The 19801-nt window shown below is 44.1% G+C and overlaps 1 protein-coding gene across 1 annotated transcript in view; it reads right to left on the bottom strand.

Moving 5' to 3' along the window:
- The window catches only part of GHRHR (growth hormone releasing hormone receptor), a 37008-nt gene that overhangs the window by 7663 nt on the left and 9544 nt on the right, over positions 1 to 19801 (bottom strand). Inside the window, exons 3-12 of the mRNA XM_019540132.1 lie at positions 17158 to 17260; positions 16158 to 16265; positions 14195 to 14295; positions 8655 to 8752; positions 7530 to 7662; positions 5912 to 6065; positions 4551 to 4611; positions 2906 to 2975; positions 1254 to 1345; positions 650 to 779 (exon numbers count right to left, since the gene is read on the bottom strand). Coding sequence (XP_019395677.1) covers positions 650 to 779; positions 1254 to 1345; positions 2906 to 2975; positions 4551 to 4611; positions 5912 to 6065; positions 7530 to 7662; positions 8655 to 8752; positions 14195 to 14295; positions 16158 to 16265; positions 17158 to 17260 — 1050 coding nt within the window. The remainder of the gene's footprint in view (positions 1 to 649; positions 780 to 1253; positions 1346 to 2905; positions 2976 to 4550; positions 4612 to 5911; positions 6066 to 7529; positions 7663 to 8654; positions 8753 to 14194; positions 14296 to 16157; positions 16266 to 17157; positions 17261 to 19801) is intronic.

The following is a 19801-nucleotide window of genomic DNA, read 5'->3' as shown; positions in this document are numbered from 1 at the left end:
ATGAGAACGGGGTGAGAGACAGTGGCGGAGGCCTTCCGGAAGCCCAAGAAGACGATGTCCACTGCTACCCCTGCGTCTAAGGATTTGGTGACCTGGTCATAGAAGGCCCCAGGTTGGTCTGACAGGACCTGCCTCTAATGAACCCGTGTTGGTTGCTCCTAAGCATAATCTCCCGCACTGGCCCCTCGTGGACATGCGCCAGGATAATTCTCTCAAAAAGCTTGCCCAGGACCGAGGTAAGACTAACTGGCCTATAGTTCCCCGGGTCCTCCTTCCTCCCCTTTTTGAAGATGGGAACCACCTTGGCCCTCTTCCAGCCTCTGGCACCTCACCAGAGCACCACGAGTGCTCATAAAGCCTTGCCAGGGGTCCTACAATGACCGCAGCCAATTCCCTCAGTACTCTAAGCACCCTATGTGCTTAGAATATATTTATGAGTGATTTTCTACAGCCACGGGATAATTTTGTGTACCATTTAACTTTGGAGCAGTAGGTCACCCACCACAGCTTAATCAGTGCTCTACAACTCCCCTGGCTTTGGAGACCTGGTATACTTTGGCAAGTTTTGCATCAGTCAAACTTCCAAGGGAAGGAAAACAATATATAGGCAATAAAGGATCTAACTGCTGCGATACTTCAACAGGTTTACCTGAAAAGATCCAATGCAGAGTTCTAAATAAAGCCGGACTCCCAGGTTGGTATATTCAGGGAGGAAGTTGAAAACAATATAATGGGTCCCAAATAGTGGAATAAGAAGCAGTGTTGACTTTGAGAGACGCCTGGTGTCAGAAAGGAGACAGAGGCAACATCACACAATTTTTCTGAAGAGCACAAAGACCAGTAAGAGCAAGATTCACTAATGAGAAGTGACGGTCACCAGGGTAAGAAAAGGGTGTTTTCTGTTCTTAAACTTCAACGTCTTTTGAGACTGCAAAATCAGTCGGGAAGTGCCATGAGAACAAAGCTGGGGAGAGAATTCCAGTGCTTCTGGCTGGCAGGGAAGAACCACATAACCAGCCTTTCTTGTTGTACAATTTGGCAGTCTTGCTTTTTGAATAAGTATGAATAAACGTGCAGTTCGGGTCTAGCGGCCTTGAGAACGGGACTACAGCCAGGAACCCCTGAGCTGTTCTCCTGGCTCTGAACTGACTCTGTCTATGACCTTGAGTATGTCCTTCTCTATTTGGAAAATACCGCATTTCCTTTTTCTGGCTAGGCTTCATTGCTCCCTTTCTGCACGTTGCATGCATTACCTGTATTGAGAGGAGTTATTGAAGTTGATTTGTCTCGGGTCCAACTTTTTCAGCAAGATTCTGATGATGTTGACAAAGAGGATAAAGTTGACCTGTTTCCATTTTTTTTTTTGAAAAAAAAAGTGTTACTTTTCCATAACAAACGTTCAGCTGAAAAGTATATTGTGACTTAGTTATGAAGAGCTGCTACTGCAGTACATCGTGTCCTTTTGTGCACCCTCATTGTAAAGCATTGTTTATTATACGTATTAGAATAGCACCTTCTTAGGACATTGCCCATCTTACAGAGACGAGTAAAGTGTCCTGTAAGAGTACTGCAGATAATTTTTCTCATTATTCACTGGGGAACACCACATCTTATAAACAACCAAACTTTGTTAGTCTGTTAAGTAATAAACGGTTTCACCGTAGATCGCGTGATTCTTCATTTTCCCATTTGAGACAATTATAGTTGTTGCATGTCAATACCTTTTGAGTTTGCAAGTTAAATTGGTTTAATTTGAGACTGTTCTAGTGATGATGTAACCCTGATGAAAGAATATACTGTGTCTGAAAACTTGCTAAATCTTTTCTAACTGTGCTTGGTCTGATAAATATATCACCCATAAAAATGCTTGCCCCTTGCTTAATTTGATATATATACAATGAAGTAAACAGGTCATTCACACCTACGGAGAATTTCTCCCTGTTAGCCTTGTGTAAGTGGATATCTGTGCACTCGTTTCTCTTTCAGGGGAATGGAGATGATTATTTTGGTCTAAAGATGTCCATCTTTCACCAGACATTTTTAATCTCATTTAACCCACCAATGATAGTTAATTGCCTGACTGCACAAAAATGAACGTCATGCTCATTTTAGCATTCCTGCCAAGTAGTTGAGGATGTCAGTCAAACACAAATGGGCAAAAACAAGGGAGGTGTGCAGCAGTATTAAAACTTCATCACAGCAGATTACAGCTAATGACTATCTTTATTTTTGGAGTCTGCATGCACACCGCTCTATCCTGCAAAATCAGCCCCTTCAACAATGCTCATACTCCTTACATATGTGCGCCTGGAAACTTCATGAGACACACACATGCAGTGCATTTAACTGCAGTTGAATGCCTGGCTTTTCTGAATTTGTACGTTAGATATTTTCTGTGGATTCCTGACCTGTTGGGATTAATTGCACACCCAGATCCATTAACCCCAACCACTTATCTAATGCCAATGCATACCCAACTCAAAGGTCATTATTGCTGTTATCACCTTAAGCAGGGAACAAAATTAGGTAAGACTACCCTGCATTCATAAAGCATATATTTAAATGTGTTGCTAAACTGGAGGGGTTTTCAGCCAAATCCTCCATTTTCACCAAGGTCAAGAGAGGTTTAGTAGCTCAACTCCCATTATTTTCAATGGGAATGAGAAGTCTTTCAAACATGGGGAAGAGTGGTTTTTGCAAGTTCATAGTAATATTAAAGTTTCCACATTAATCCTCTTTAGCCTTAGGATGTACGCTTTTCTGTACAGCCTTGGCTCTCAGTTGGAAGCTACAAGTCAGGCAGTGTGTTCCCACCCTAGGCTTCCCCCTACCACCTTCTCTATTTAATACCATTTCATAATCACTTTTCAAGTAATGTTTACAAAGTTCAAAATATCACACATACCCCAACAGAAAGGATGATAGGTCCCTTGATTAGCCACCAGTATGGAGAACCCTGGTTAATATCCCAGCATCTACAAAAATAGCACTACAATTAACATGGATAGACAGACATGGTCAGAGAAATCCTGTTATATCAAGAAATTACACTGGCTAGTCAGTGGGAGTGTTGAAACAGGCCATATTCAATTTGGATTTGAATTCGGCCCAAATCGGGGATAGTGATTTGATTCGTTGATTCGGATCATTGTCCCCAATTTGATTCAGCCAAATCCGACAATTCGATGCTGATTCGGAGAATTAGCAATTCAGCCATAGACACAGCTTTAAAAGTTTTTCTACATACCTTGAGGTACCAGGCGTGGCTTGTGAATGCTGCAATGGTGGGGTGGATGGAGTGTCCCACAGGAGCGTGGGGGGCCCCCCCGCATGCTCGGCGGCAAACCTGGAGGTGGACCAGAAATACTTCTGGTCCACTTCTGAGTCTGCTGCCGAGCGTGCTGGGGATCCCCCCTGCGCTCCTGTGGGATGCTCCACCTGCCCCAGCATTGCAGCATTCACGAGCTGCCTGCTACCTCTAAAGCTACATAGGAAAAGCATTTAAAGCTGTATCTATGTCCAAATCGCCAAAAGTTTCCAAATCTCTCCAATTTGATTTGGAGAAATTAAAGAGTCCTCTGATTCGATTCAGATTCAGAGATTCAGCCACCGAATCAGACCAAATCTCCACCAAATCAAGTCAGGGAGTGAAGCTTCACACAGCCCTAATGGTCAGTAGATACCTATATGACCGTGACATTTTGAGAGGCAGTATTAGTATCCGAATCTCTGCAACCATGGTTTGTAATGTACAGTTGCCATGGATATTCTCTGATCCCAGGCCTCCATAAATATTTTCTGGTCCTTATCAAAACAGTAGGATTTCCATTGGCCCTAAAACACTAAATGATAGCTCAGAGTCATCTACTGCTCCATAGGTCGAACAGATGCAAGCTGCAAGCCCAATCAAAAGCATCATTGTTCTTTGAAGATGAGGCATTTTCTCCACATAAAGTAGAAACTTCATTCAACCTCTTTAGGTTTCTGATCTCAGAAACTATTCTCACTTGCCTATAAAATTATCGTTGTCTCATGAGAACACCTTGATTTCCCTGCAGCACGAGAAATACTTCAACTTGCCTAAAAACTATCACTTCCCTAACTTCACTGCCATTACAAGCACGTGTTTTCAGTTACTTCTAATTTTTCTTAAAACCTTCCCTTTAGCCTGAAACATTTTATGTTCTTATGTCAAGATGTAAATTTGTCTGGATTTTTTTTTTCAGGGTATCCCTTTATTCTTTTTCTGGAGGGAAATAAAAATGCAGGGTGAAAGGGTGAAATTTTGTTTCTACTAAAGACAATGGCAAAACTTCCATTGACTTCAGCAGGACATGGACTTTATCAGTATTTTCTTTCATTTCATTTGGATAATAATTACACAGAAAGATGATCAAGAGCAAGTGCAGGATGGATGTGCAGGACAGGTTTAATGCACTAACTTTCCTAGGACCCCAGTAACTCACAAAGGGCCACATTACAGGATCGAAACTTCTCATAGCACTGAAACGGGAACACGCTATGGAATCTGGTATAAAACTGCTACTTACGCTGTGTCCTCAAAATAAAACTTGGTTAATATCCACACGAGGGTGAAAAATGTTGGGAAACCTGTAAAACAATTCAACATGTGTTATGGGTTTTTTTCCAATGTCATTAATTACCCCTCATTAAATTTCCACTCTGTCCACAGCAGCCCTAAAATGATATTACAGGGCACCCACAGGAACAGCATTTACATATGCAACAGGAACAGCATTTACACTTAATAAAGGTTTCTGTGGGGAACATAAATGTAAAGAGGAAGCCTCTCTACACACTATGCAATTAAGTAGTTACAAGCAACCCATGTTCAGCATTTTGAGGCTGTGAAGGGGTGCATAAGTACATTTGCACTAAGGGTCAAAACTTCAGTATAGACCTGCTTTTGCACCCTTTTATTCATATGAAAATCACTTTTTCATGTGAATAGTCTCAGCTTCCGGTCCCTCAGCTCAGGCTGCAGCTTCAAGCATTAGCTTTAACTTTTAACATGGCAGAGAGCTGAGGGGAGAATTTAGCTAACAATAGTACTAGTCAACAATACTTTTAAACTTCAACTTGATAAAATAAAGGCCAAGCCCTGTGCAGGCAGGAGGGAGTAAGTCCTGGGGTAGAAGGGAGGATACTTCTGTGCCTCAGTAAGGACGGCATGGGTGGAAGAGCTGCATTTTGGCCTTCTGCCTCTCCTCCAGCTCTGCCCTCATTGCATTTTTAGCCAACAACCATGCAATGCCAAAAGCAGGGTTGAGTGCTTGCCCAGGAAAGGTCCCATGGCTCCTTTCCAATGGTGGGGTGGGCACTCAGCAGTCAAGAATGCAGGGATTTCGAAGAAGAAAGAGGGACAATAAGCAGGAGGGGGCATGCCACCAAAGTCAAGTGCTCCGGGCACTACCCTGAGAAGCAGGAGACCTGGCTTCCAACCTTTGACCCCAGTCCTAGTCTCTTCGTGCATTTTACAAGAAACAGATGAAAACCAACTGGAAATAACTAGAACCCAGGTCTTCCTCCTCCTAGGTGAGTACCCTTTGTGCTGGTCTACAGAGTCAGGGTTCACTTGGCCTGCTTTCCTTTTGGTTATGGGGATCTTTCCACCCAATTGAACATGAGGGAGTGGAGGATGTTCTCAGCCTGAACTAGATCGTAGCCCGGTTGGTAAGGCTTGGGAAGCGGGAGATATGATTTTGATTCCTCCCTTGTGGGGCTGTTCCTAGAATCCTGGTCTGACTTTTTACAATATAAAGGCAGTTATTTTGCAGTCATTTTATATGGATGCCAACACCATTGACCTTTCTACTGACATCAGAAGGAGAGGGATCAAGTCCTGGAAGGTATTATATTCTTGACCAGTCCCACCCCTGCCCTTACATACCCCAGCCAAACAGAACCAGCCACCAAAAGTATCTTTTTCCATGAGGGAGGGATGAGAGCAGCAGACTGTTCAAATAAAGGGCTTCTACCAGGAGCCACATGAAATTGGTCATCATAAAATAGTGGCAGAAAACAACTGAGATCTTGCATTCAGTCTAGGGAAAAGAAAAGGCAAAAATTCAGCACAACACATGCAAATATTTGAGTTGACCTTTCAAACCTGATGAGCATCCATAATTCCAGTTACCATTGTAGAACATTTTGGGTGCCCCACACCTCTAATTATGGGTGTGAAAGACAACACAGCCCAACTCTGATACCAATGCAGATGACACCATTAAATGGAATTTCTTTTGTTTTGGTTTGGTTTGGTTTTTTCCCCTTTTGGTAAAGAATTGCAAACCTCTAAGCAGCTTCAGGTCACCACACCTTCCATTTTCAGACCACTTCAATATAGACCTGCGTTTGGCTGTCTAATATTCATATGAATACCAATTATTCATGTGAATAGTCTCAACTGCAAGGTCCTCAGCTCAAGCTGCAGCTTCAAGCATTAGCGAGACTTTCAACATGGCAGAGAGCTGAGGGGAGAATTTCTCTAACAATAGTAATAGTCTACAGTATTTTTCAACTTCAACTTGATGAACTAGAGCCAAGCCCAGTGCAGTGAAGAGGGAGAGACTCCTGGGGTAGGAGGACAGCAAATAAGAGGGAGTATATTTCTGTGCCCCAGTAAGAAGGGAATTGTTTTGGGAGGGTGGAAGACCTGCATTTTGGCCCTCTGCCTCTCCGTCAGCTCTTCCTTCACTGCATTTTTATGCAACAACGATGCAGTGCCAAAGTGGAGTTGAGTGCTTGCCCAGGAAACAGGCAGCCTGGATTCCATTAAGAAGCAGCTTGCATTAAAACAGAGCTGACAGCTATCATTCCTAAGGCCTCGCTATGGCTCTGGAGGATGATGATTATAGCCTCACTCAGACTTGCACTGCAGGCTGACCCCAGGGAAGACACCTGTAAATCGGTGTCTGGTCACTGAAGCTAGGTAGTCCAAGGTGGCTAGTTCCATCACTCGTTTGTGTGCCCATGGCAGTATAAACTGGGCTAGAGGTTCTTTTTCTCCCCGCTCTCCATTGGCCAGCACTCAAAGGGTGGCCAAAGGAAACGGTACAAAAACATGCTCAAGCATGGAGGCATCGACACCAATGGCAGGGAGGAGCAAGCTGCTGACCATTCGGCGTGGCACCACCTGGTCCTCCAAGGCCCAATGACTCAATACCAAGGCCGAATGGCGGTGGCAGAGGAAGAAGAAGGAGACCAACCCAAGGCTGCGAATCCCACTCCCCCATGCAACAACATGTCCCCATTGCCAAAGAATGGGTGTATCCAGAATCCAGCTCCTCGGTCACCTGAGGACCCAGCAAGCCTGACAGACATCATCCTCGACTTTGAAGGACCGCCGCCGAAATTGGGCTAGCATATAATGTACATCAACGGGCCATTTGTTTCAGGCAGACCTTTGACGCTTTGCTCTTTGAACATATAAAATAAAAGCACAAGCCACAGGAAGAGATAAGGCAATATATTATGCATATACCAAAGTCAGCTTTTCAAATGCTTACAGTAGAGAAACTGCAATGATCTATGTCTTCCTTTTGGAAGAGGACGGCATCCTTAATGAATATGGCAATAGCTTTCAGGATGAAGGTGAGAAAGAGCTGGATGTGGATATAATTCCTGGGACAGCGGAGTCTCCTGTAAGGCAAGAAGCCAAAAGACTGAAGTGAGGGGAGGTGAATAATCTTTGCCAGATGCTTGTTTCCTGACGCTGGGATTTTCAAAAGCAGTCTGCTTTGGCCTAACTCTGCTCCTACTGAAGCAAATAGGTGACTGCTAAGGAAACTAGGTTTATTTTAAGCACTCTTGAAAATTTCCCTTTTTGTTGATATCTAATATCAGAGGGTGTTAAACCCTCCCAGAACAGTACCAAACCGGTCCCTCCCTTGGATCCCAAATATGCACTTGTGCCAGTGGGAAGCCTGAATTTGCAGAAATGACCTTGGCTAATATAAAACTGAAGGAGATAAAACAGCTTCCAAGATAATAAGAATGCTGCAGAGTACCTGTGACTACCTAGGTACCTGTCTTCTAGGTAGCAGGCAGCGGATATATGGCTTATCAGCATGAGGACAGTCAAGGAAATTAATCTAAACTAATTTTAAAGTGGATTATATAAGGTGTATTAAATGCGTAGGTAGACACTGTTACTCAGAACGACTATGGCTGTATGGTTTAGTTTAATGAACTATAGGAATTAATTAAGTGCCATTGAATTAAGGCCACTTTACTTCTTAATAATAATAACATACATATAGGGATGTCCTGTGATTTACAAATCACACCTTTAGTTAATTTTGGTCAACCATCTTCCATGTAAAAAAAAAAAAGCGTTGAGCCTGATTTTCAGAGACGTCAAGCAATTTCAGTCCTACATTTTCAGCTGGAGTCAGAGATGCTCAGCAATTATGAAAATCAGGCTCTTATTAAGTCCAACCCATGCCAGATCACTTGCAGGTGATCTTAAAATTCACTTACTGTGAAGAGCATTGTAGTTGAACTCAACCATTGCAAAATTAGCACATTTTAAAGTATAAACCTTTCTGCCCATGGCTTTTCAGTGCAGTGTGCATTTCTGCTTATTCAGTTTCTTTTATTTTTGGAGTCCTGTTAGATGCTCATCAGTTTACCTGAAGGCAATGAGAACTGTCACAGCAATGGCGAGCGAGGCGATAGATACGCTATATCCTACAGTGTAGATGATCTTTACCGTAGAAAAATAGGAGTGCTATAAAGAAGAGAATAACTGTGTTATTTGCAACTTATGGCCAAAATAAAAGTGGTAGAAGCTATGCAAAATCGGGTGGGATGCCAAAACCTTTTCTGCAGTCTCAATTCACACTTCTACTATCCACCTTTTTGTAAGTACATAAAATCCCAAAGCAATGCTCAGCTGGAACACTTCATCTTATTTTCACAATCATCTCGTTCAATGCTTCACCAGTGCCAGGGCTCGAGATTAGGAAAAGCTTTCTTTCTCTAGTGGTTAAGCACTAGAAAAGTCTGCTAGAGATGTGAGATATCCATCCCGGGATAGTTTTAAGTGCAGGTTTGTGTGGGAAGGTTTTGACAGAGTTTTTTGGGTAGCTGTGATATCTTTTATTAGACCAGTTAATGGTTGGAAAATTTGTTCTTTGCAAGCTCGCGGGCACAAACACGCTTCTTGTCCCCAAAAGCTTGCAAAGAACAATTTTCCCAACTATTTAGTTAGTCTAATAAAAGAGATCACATCTACCCAAAGAACCATGTCTGCCTATGTCCTTAGACCAACACAGCTACAACCAACAATCCTTTCTGTATATGCATGTGTGTATACTAAAAATATTCCTGCTTGGAGAAAACATTCACCTAATCGTGGAAGAAGGTCATGGTAATCTCAGTAGAAAGCATAAAGAGATGGGACAACAGGAGCAGGATTTATCCCACGAGGCATGAGGCTTTGCTGACCACAACAATGTTTTTTTGGGGGGGGGGGCAGGGTGCTTTAACCGAGCTTAGCTCTAAGCTCAGGCCACTTCCACACTGGCCTGTGCCATTGTCACCGAAACCAGATCCAGAGCTGGAGCTGGCTGCTGCCACTTCTCCCCGACGCCTGGGCAGAGCTGCCCACAAGAGAAATGCTGCAAAAGCACCCCAGTCCTGCAGACTGGATAAAATGGCTCCACAGGCCATAGGTGTCAAGGGCCTTATCAGGCAAGATTTTTTAGGTAAATGTGATATCTTTTATTAGACCAGCTAAATAGTTGGAAAAAAATTTCTTTGCAAGCTTTCAGACACAAATGCCCTTCTTCAGGCATAGGGAGACTCTGCGGGTGTTATGCAGAGGCACTATCAAGCAGCCCAGCCTGGACTCATCGCCCACTTGGCCAAACCCACCAGAAGCCCCACCCCAGCTGATGAACCAGCCAGCCACTGCTGGGCCATGGCCCCCCCGGCCTGCACCGTGCCCCGCAGCCACGGGGTCCATCCCCAGCTAGCGTAGCAGGAGCAATCAGAGCAGGATACGCTGCCACCCAGGCCCAGGGCAAGACAAGCAGCCATGCCTGCCCTCATATTCACACTGGAGTCAGACCCTGGGTCATGGAGGACCCCGCACAGTCTTGCCCCACAGCCAGACAGCACCGGGGGTTGTGGAGCCACTGCCCACCAGGCACATGTGGCATGGTTAGGTCAGACCATCCTCGACCCAGTCCCTAGAGCAGGTTGCGGGTGCGTGTTTTAGGGCAGTCCAGTGGTGATCATTTGATTCGCAAATCATTCCCTGCTGCAGTTTAAATCCAGTTTTGTTTTGCAAAAGCGAGTTAATTTTTCAAAAGTCCGAGGATGAAATCCTGGACTCATTGAACTTGATGGCAAAACTCCTATCAACTTTGTTGGACCTTGCATCTCACTGCAAGGTTTTTATCTGCAGGCATTGATGGCTGATGTCAGAGGCAGGAAATTCCCTGACAGATAGATTAGTACTGGTGGCTGTCTCATATGTGGTGTATATAACACAATATATCCCTCTTTCATAACATTTCCTCCCTGCCCTTCTCCGAGTTCATTTTCAATTTCACATTTTACTCTTGGCCCTGCTTCCTATTCTGTTTTATTCTACTGGGTTTTCTTTTTTCCTTCTGTTCCCAAGCTCAAGTTTTCCCAGGTATAATGGCAGGTTTTCCTTGCTTTATGCGAGTTCTGTATGTTCAAATTCACTCTTATGCAATGACCTTTTTTATACCAAAAGATCATTATATGAGAGGTATATTCATATTCCGATCGTTGTGGTGGAAGTTCGCAGTCAGCTGCTTTATGCGGTGCATTGTGGGAGTGGTGCACACCAAAATATAGTTTCCCGTGTGGATCTGTGCTCCCCGCTCGTTCTCTGCGACACGTGTTTCCGTAGTTGCCATCCCCATTACAATAGTGCCCTGTGCTTGTGCGCACTGTCTGCTGTTGGCAAGTACCAAAATTGTCTTGTAAAAGTGGGTTGGGGGTCAGAACAGTTGAGGTCGTGGAACGTATCCCTATTTCTTCCATTGTAAAGTGGGTTTCCTTTATGCAAATTCAAGTTACGTGCCGTTCTCCAGGAATGCATGTAGCGCATAAAGCCAGGGAAACCTGTACAGCCAAACAGTTTTGGCACTTAATTCCTGCTTTTTTCCAGGGCATGTTATTTGAGTGTATGTGGACTGACTTCATCTATCCATAATGGAAACCGCAAGGAGAATTAGACGTAGACCCCCTTTGAGAATCTGAAATTGAATTTCAAGTATTTCTTTTCCAAAATTTGGCAGTGTCTGCCTTTTGAGTCCTATTTCAACTTTATAATATACTTGCAAACACCCAGTCAGTCACTATATTTCTCCCTGTTTGACACAAGAAAGGATAGCAGATTAGACTTTCATGGTCTAATTCCACTGCATCACTCCAGAAAATGTTATAATTAGAGTCCTATGGTGAGAAGTGCTAAGCACGACTGAAACGTAAGATGTAACAGGCCTGACACTGCATCCACCATCGCATAGGCAACACACTCCATTCAGCCGTTATCAATGCCCTGGTAGCTCTTACTGTATTGCTCCACCCAAAACTCAAATAGGGGAGTCGATAAGGAGTTGCCCTGTGCACTGACACAGCAGGTCTGTTCTAGTCTCATCCCAGCCAGCTGACACCGAGAGTAAATCAGATACAAATGCCATACAAAGCAACAGCCCAGTTCCCAAGTGGATAAACAAGCAGGCTAAGGAGTTTACCTAAATAAAAGATCAGGGCTACTGCCAAAGAAAACAGCAGGCTTATGCTGTGATTGTTTTTGCACTAGAAGTGCAAGGAAGCAATAAAAAGCAAGGGGGAAAGGACTTTTTTTCAAGCATCGCATTTGAGGGAAAGTGCTTGTTTACACAGCATGGCAGGTACTATAAATCAGCTGGCAGAAAAAAGGAAGTTGCAAGCTAAATACCATGATAACAAATGGGGAAGAAGGAATGGGAAGAGGACCAGAAAAATCTAGGAAGACCCTGTGCAAAACAGGTTGTTGACTAAGGGCGTGTATAGACGAAACGGGGGCCCTATATTGAAGCGGTGGGTTTTTGAAAACACCACTTCAGTTTAGAGCCCTTTAAACCTGCATGTCATGGACACACCCAAACTTACCTGCCTCTCCGGTAGCGGGGAGGGCAGGATGAGCTGCCGGAGGGCGGAGTGGTGCCTGGGCTGCAGGCAGGGCTGGTGCTTCCTTCCATGGCTGCGACAACCCCCCCGCAGGCAACACCCACCTGCAAGCTCCTGGATCAGGTGGTCCCGGGGGGGCACCACAGCTGAAGAGGGAGGCACCGTGCCTCAACGCAGCTCAGGAAAGTAGGCAGGCTCCAAGGAAAAAAAAGATCAGGCTCTCCACTATTGTTGGGTGGAGCCTGTCTTCCCAGGCTGCTGCCAGGCTGCCTGCACGGGCTTCCTGCAGAGCCCCTGGGCTGCCCGGAGCCCAGTGCTTCACTTCGCAGCTGGTAGGCCACCAAACTGAAACTCCTCAGAGGAGTTTTAGTTTGCTACGCCCGAAGTCATTTAAGGCACATTACGCCACCCAGTTTGCTACAGTGGCTGGAATTACTACACAATACACCACTGACACGTGCACACACCAACACCATTAAAGCGGTGCAAAAGCATTTAACCCACTTTACAGTGTCGTGCACACATGCCCCTCGTTTCGCCCACACATGGCCTAAGCTCTTTGTCACAAGTGAAATTACCTTCACCAAATAAAACACAATCTTGCTTTCATTCTCTCAGCTAGCACCACTGGCTGCGTACAAACTTCCCTGTGAATCTGTGAATCTCCTTTTCACACCCCACTGGAGTCTTCTGTTTTACTTCACTGAAATTATTCCAGATTTACACCAAAGAATTAAGAAAATAATTAGGCCTCGTTACAACACAGTTTTTATACCTGCATAACATATTATTTAGGGATGGGATTATTATTTTAACAATATAGCTTTACCAGTACAATCCAAATGTGGATTTGGTTATACCTGTATTAAAGTGCCTAACCCCAATTTAGCTTAATACCCTTCCTAGACAGGAATAGCTGCTATATGAATCAGTAAAATTATGTTGATTAATTGAGCCAATACTAACTTCATGTCAAACAGTAAAACTTCCCAGCATTTACAAGGTCTAAGTGACACTGGGTGTATCTAAGAGATGCTAAAAGCACAGTAGACTAATTCTACTGTGGATTAGCATGTCACCGTAAAACCGTGCTAACACCCAAATGCACAGTAGCATTAGTCTACTGCACCTTAGCATCATGTAAAACATGCGCACCAGTGCTTCTATGTGGTAGTGCCGATTATGATGCATCAGATTATTACCTGTTATTACAGGTACTAAACTTAATGCACTATAATTGCAGAGCATTAGTGTACATGTAGACATGTCCACTAACTCTGAGAATCAAGCTGAAACAATTCTGATCCAAATTCCTTGGGTGTAAATCCAGAGAAACTCCACTGGATCAATACCAGTCCAAGGGAGAGCCAGGTGGCTGTGCACAATACACATTTTACAGTCCTAATTTCCTCTTGCTTAGATACTTTTACTGATTATTTTTTCTGTAACCAACCTATTTTCTTACAATAGGCATGGCGTAGGGATCCAGCCTCTTATGTTACACTGGTAGAGACTACATCACAGCTGACATTCTCTTGAAAAGATTAATCAAAACTCATGACAGAGGTGATATCTTTTATTAAACCAACTAGATATTTGCAAAAAAAAAAAAAATCTTTATTCTTTGAAAAGAGGGGCACTTGCCATAGACTTGCTCTATTGCTACTAATAGATCAGACTGAAAATTCAGTCCCTTGTTTTACAGACATTTGGGGCAAGATTTTTAGATGGTGTCAGTTAAGATCAATGGAGTCTCACACATGCACATCAGCTGCAGGTTCTGCCTCTACGTTTTGCGAATACAGCTCTCTAAACTTATTAGCTGCCTTCATTATCGCTCTCTCAGGACAATAAGTGTCGTGAATCATTTTGCCAGGTAAGCAGCCATTCTTCCTCGTACCTAATAAGTGGACGGCCAGTTAAACCAAGTTTCCTCCGCCCTGAACTTCAGAAACAGAAAGGAATCCTAACAGCGACTGCACATGTCTAAACTCTGTTTGCTCAATGAACTTACTTCTTCAATGGGAATCTCATCTTCCACTGGGCAGGCAATATGGTATGAGGGAAATGGATCTGACCATCCTTTCTTCGTGCAGTTTCTTCTCACCAGGCCAGCTAAAACAGAAAAGTTCTGTATTGCTAAAGAAGCCCATGCATTCATTCCATGGACAACCAAATTCAGCAGTAGCACGTTGCTTCCTATTAAGGAACCGTAGAATAAGAGAAGAACAACCCCTGCTAACAAGGAAGACAGGGAGGAACAATGTTCCTCCTGATAAGGAGCGCATGGTTGCAAGTCTAGGACAAGGGGAAGTTCACTTCCGAACTTCCTGAAGTGTCCTCCATTGAAGATCAACGTTGCCCCGGTCGCAAAGAATAGTTTTTGTCCTTCCAAGTTTCCCTGGTATAAGCTGATGACCATGCTCTGGGTAAGTTTAACTTCTCTTATATAAGGGATGGAAACTTCTTCTCCTCCTTAAATCCAGAGAGGGTTTCTCTTAGGCACTTTATACCCAGAATTGCTGTACTGTGCATTTTCTGTAGAAGCAATGAAGAGCTATGGAGGCAACACAAAGCAAAAACCCGTCTCACGCATGATGTATAATAATGTATTTGCATTGTGACAGCACGTTGAAGTCACCAACCAGGGCTTCAGTGTGCTAGATGCTGTACAAATGCAGAGCAAAAAGATGGGCCCTAAGATTCAGTCTAAGTAGAGTTTCTCTCTCCATCTATTCTGGCCCTGCACCAGTGAATTCGGGGTGATAAGATAAAAACCATATCCACCATTGTGTGTTATAAAAAATTAGAACTACGGAAATTAGTCATGGGAATGACTTGTTTGGATATTAACTATTTTGTTCAACACCACATCTGTGCTTGGTGCTGTGCAGATGAGGAAGCAACAGTGAAAAATAACTAGCTTTCCTATTTCATTTTTAGGGCTTTTCCGTTTCTCATACAGTAACCCCCAGAGGGAAAGACCCCCACCCCCACCCTCAATTCCCCTGAGACAGACCTCATACCATGCTAACATTTCTCTTGCTATGGGATAACCATAATCAATAGCTCCTAGTTATACTCTACCCTCTCCCCTATGCCTTTTGTGTCTACTCCCTCCTTGACATTGGATACAACTAGCTGGTTTATCTGGCGTAACTGTTTTGTCCAGAAAGTGATAACAGGGTTTTCAGTACAAAGCTTTATAAGCCAGATCCAGGATAAGTCTGAGGATTTTACAGGAGGAAATGAAGTTTGCAGATGAAAGGAAAGTTCCTGATCCCTTGTTTATAACTAGCAGGTGTCACATATTGTGAGGAGGATGGTGGGCAGGCTTGGGGGATTATTGTTTTTTCTTTTGAAACTGCCAAATCTCCGTCTTTCCTGGAAGATCGGTTCTCCCCACATGTTCTCAGTTAATCGGGCCAAACTCATCTCCAGAATAAGCAACTGCCAAGCCACTGATTTCCACCAAGTTACAACTGCTTTCATCAGATCTGCTTCTGGCCAAATTTCATGGCAAAATTCTGCTTCCCCTCTCTGTTCTCAGCCCCAAGGACTGCCCACATCATTCATTCATGATCCTTTCATTTCATCCCCTATTAATCACAGACTAAACCTCTTAAGGCCCGCTGTTGATTCAAACAGTACCCCCCGATGAACCCAAGAGGAGCTTTGCCTTTGGGCTGATGTCAAAGCCCTTTGAAACAAGTGAGAATTTCTCCATGGACTCAAGCACTTTGTTTCAGGTTCACAGTGTGAAATGCTAGACCAAGCCCCAACCATGGAGGTCACCCAGGACCCCAGACAAACTGCAAAGCACCCTCTAACAAAGGTAGACGTTCCTGGAGTAGCGCTCTCCTTATCCCCACTTTCCACATGGCTCAAGCCTTGCTTCCATGACCCTCGCTTTCATGAGCCTAATGGGGTCGTGTGCAAATTTAAAGCAATGAAATCAGTCTGCAAGGGTCCCTCACCTGGCTTCTCCATGAAGTAATAGAGGAAGTTCGGACATGGTAAGGCAATAGTCTCTCCAGCATCTGCATCAGGCCAGCACAGCAACCGGTCCCATGTTTTCTTGCAACCTCACAGAGGAAAGGAAACACATTGCTAAACCTTCTTTGTATTTGAGTATGAACCATCTCATTGTAGCCATGACACCACCAGGGAGACTATGCTGGGGGAAATGAAGGAGGAGGATTTCTGCAGCAAGGCCAAGGAACTCATTGCCGCAGGATGATGTGGAGGCCAATGCTGTCAGGCTCAAAAGGGAATCAGATGTATTTGTGAAGGACAGGTCAAGGATGTAACCTGCTGGTGGTGACTGAGAGGGTCTGACAGGGGATGGATTACACTGCACATGTCCTGTTAATTATAAGCCAGATCCAGAATAAGTATGAGGATTTTAGGGGAGGAAATGAAGTTTGCAGATGAAAGGACTACTCCTCGTCTCCAGCATTCACTAGTTACCAGCTTTGGAGACCAGACACTGGTCTAGGTGGATCTTTGGCCAGTCTCATATTTTTATATTCACATCCCGTTTGAGGTGTCGATCCATCTCACCAGCCCACATTTTTGAAAGATAACTTAACTAGCTTCTTCCAGGCAATGCAGCACATATGGTGTTTTCAATGGCCTTGGAGCCAGGAGATGGGGTGACATGGTTTGCTGGCACTGCATTTCGGGCACAGAGAAAAAGTAAAGTGGGGAAGAAAATCAAGGGAGCAGAGATAAGGTCATGGAGAAGGTGAGGGAAGAGAGAGGCAGAAAGGCTGATCAAGACACAAGGATAGCTGATCCTGAATGAAGGACCATAGCATCTGAACTTGATGCCCAGAGTGATGGGGAAGCAGCAAAACGATTCGGGTTCAGTTCTAGAGCAGAATAGAGAGGTTACATGACTTCTTCCTCTGAACCAGCTTCGTTCATTTTTCAAATCCACAGCCTGTTTCCCTTTCAAGACACCATATACTGTACCTTTAGTCCCATTTTCCCAGTCTTCAGCATCCCTCAGACACTCATTCTCATTTTTCTTTAGCTCAGTTACAAAATCGCATTCTGGATGGACATGCCCAACCACCTACAAAGGAGAAGAGTTTGTCACTTAGGTAGATGAATATCACCCTGCCTCAGGCATTATCAAGGACTGTTTCCTATGTTTCCTACCAGTAGGCAGCCCCTCTCCATAGCATCGCACTTAATTCAAATGACTACATCCTCTGGGAGTCAACAGAACTATGCAGATCTCCATCAGGAGCAAAGCCGCAGTGGGTGTAAATTATGATTACTCTATGGATTATATAGGAGAGGCTCTGCCCCATATAAGGTTTGGCTCAGAAAACCTCTCCCATCTCTTGCAAAATAACATTGTAGGGATTTTGTTGTTGTTGTTCTTTGCAAGGTACTTTTTTTCTGTTCCCATCGGCATCTTCTGCCACAGACTTCAAACAGAGCAAGTGTGATGCATTCATTTTGCTTTCTGCCCATCTACATGACTGATGCCAAAGGTAGGATTTAATTCTCTCTGGTTCGGTAACAAAGGGCTCCCATAAAAATATATTCAAATGGACAAGTCATACTCACTGCTGTCTGGGTGCTGTGGACCAGGTAAAAGAGGGACAAAAAGAAATACAATAGAGCCCATCCCTACCCCACTTCTCCTGCAATCCCAGCTGCTGTCGAGCAGGATACTAAGCTACAACCCAAAAAAAGAGCTGGAGGGTTGGATAGAATCAGGGTGCCGTGGCCAAATGAGGTGTAGGCCACTGGGTCCCAACTACAGGTTGCAAGCCAGCTGATAAATATACAGTGGGGTGATATCGAGTGCTGTACATAACTCCTTTTCATGGGAGACGAACTACAAGCTCTGCTCCTCCAAACCATCTCTCTCCACACAAACAGGACAGTTCCTCTACCCAACAAATGGTCATCCCCACTCCACTTTGTTTCACTCCCATCTGTACTGGGCAGAAATATCACCCATCAATGCATCCTTAAAAAAAAAAAAAAGACAAAGTGAAACAAGCTGAAACCTTCCCGCTGAACAGGTGGTCGGATTATTCTATTCAGCCCCTCTGGATGCAGGAAGGATAACTATTCAGCGAAGTCTGGAAATAGATATCTTCCTTGCAAGTCATTCAAAGGGCAAAATGTAATAATTCGAATCCACTGGTGTTCCCCATTCATATTAACATCCTCACCTCAAGCTGATCTACAGAGCATTCAAACTGATGGGGCTAGCTTACAACTCGAAGCTCTCAGCCTGCGCTTTAGTGAGCCACTGAAAATGGGGCTGTTGATTTGGACAGAAAAAAAAAAAAAGATTGGGCTTTATGGGAAAAAAAATATATTGAACCTGGGATCCCATGCCATGCAATTCTGTTCTCAGCTTTTCCTGATTTGACTGCAAGACTTGAAAAGTGGCCTTTGAAACTAGCAGCGCCTATGAATGCCAGTGATATAGTCCTATACTGATTTCTGTGTGCTGCATCTTTAAATGCCCAGAGTCTTTTCTAGCTGCCTACAGGACGACAGGAATAGGGGTCGATTCAGAGTGGCTGCATTTCATATTACACACATTTAATTTCTATTGCAGACTTGGATTTATTCCTCCTTTGCTGTTCTCCTTAATCAGTAATGAATGAGATCTATATGAAAAGGTCATGTTTCATCCAGGTGCATTGAAACCATAGGAGAACATTGCTATGCTAATCAGCATGAAAACTAACCATATCTTTCACTGAATGGATATTTTATTTTATTGAGCGGGTTTGGTGAACTGTGTCCAGAAAGATCTTAGCAGGGTGGAAATGTACCCAGTTGCCCAGTCAAAAGAATTTCTCCTGGCAAAATGACTCTCTTTTGCTTTTGCCTCTGAAGACTGCCTTTTGAGTTCAGTAAAAGTTAAAAAACAAAAACCCCGTCTGGCTCGTTCACAAACCCAGAACCCAGGGAAAATAGAGCATATTTTCTTTTTTGCCCTCTCTAAACCTGAAAAATTTGTGAGAACTTTTGTTCACATGCCCGTGAAATAAAAGGTCCGTGATTAAGGTTAAAGGTCACTTCTCCAGGGTGTCCTAATTTTACTGCAGCTCTTCTAATGCAGCGATACTGAGCAGTTGCGATTCCCACCGTCTTGACTAAAAGCTGCAGATCTTTTATGGGCAACAGAAAACTCAGATGAAGCAAAGTGAAAAGATTCCCTGTCCCCTATTCAGTCTGTTCTGTTATGGGTACACACGCATCCAGCCAGCCCTGGTGTCTGGCTGCTTACCTAGTGGGCACCTCCTCTGGCCATATTTCTGAATACGAGCATCTGCTGTGCTTTGGGATGAACTCAGTGTAGATGTACTTGGAGCACACGAACCAGATCTGGGCCCTTAGGGGAATTAGCTGAGCTGAGCATCTCGGTGGCGGTTTCATACCTAAGGTTATTCGGGATTTGCGCCTAAGGCAGTGGTACATGTATAGCTTTATGTATAGGACGAGAACTTTCTCTACCTATATAAGGCACTTAAGGGGGCACTTAAGGGAGCTCACCCCTGCCCCAGCCCTGGCACAATCTGTGGGCAAGGCAAGAGCCCCCAAGGGCACACTTGCCTGCCTGTACACTAATGCCAGG

This window comes from Crocodylus porosus, unplaced genomic scaffold, assembly GCF_001723895.1.
Source record: "Crocodylus porosus isolate Cpor-Errol unplaced genomic scaffold, CroPor_comp1, whole genome shotgun sequence".
Taxonomy (NCBI): Eukaryota; Metazoa; Chordata; order Crocodylia; family Crocodylidae; genus Crocodylus; species Crocodylus porosus.
The sequence above is the reverse complement of the archived record's forward strand: the minus strand, read 5'-3'. Positions and strand labels throughout refer to the sequence as shown.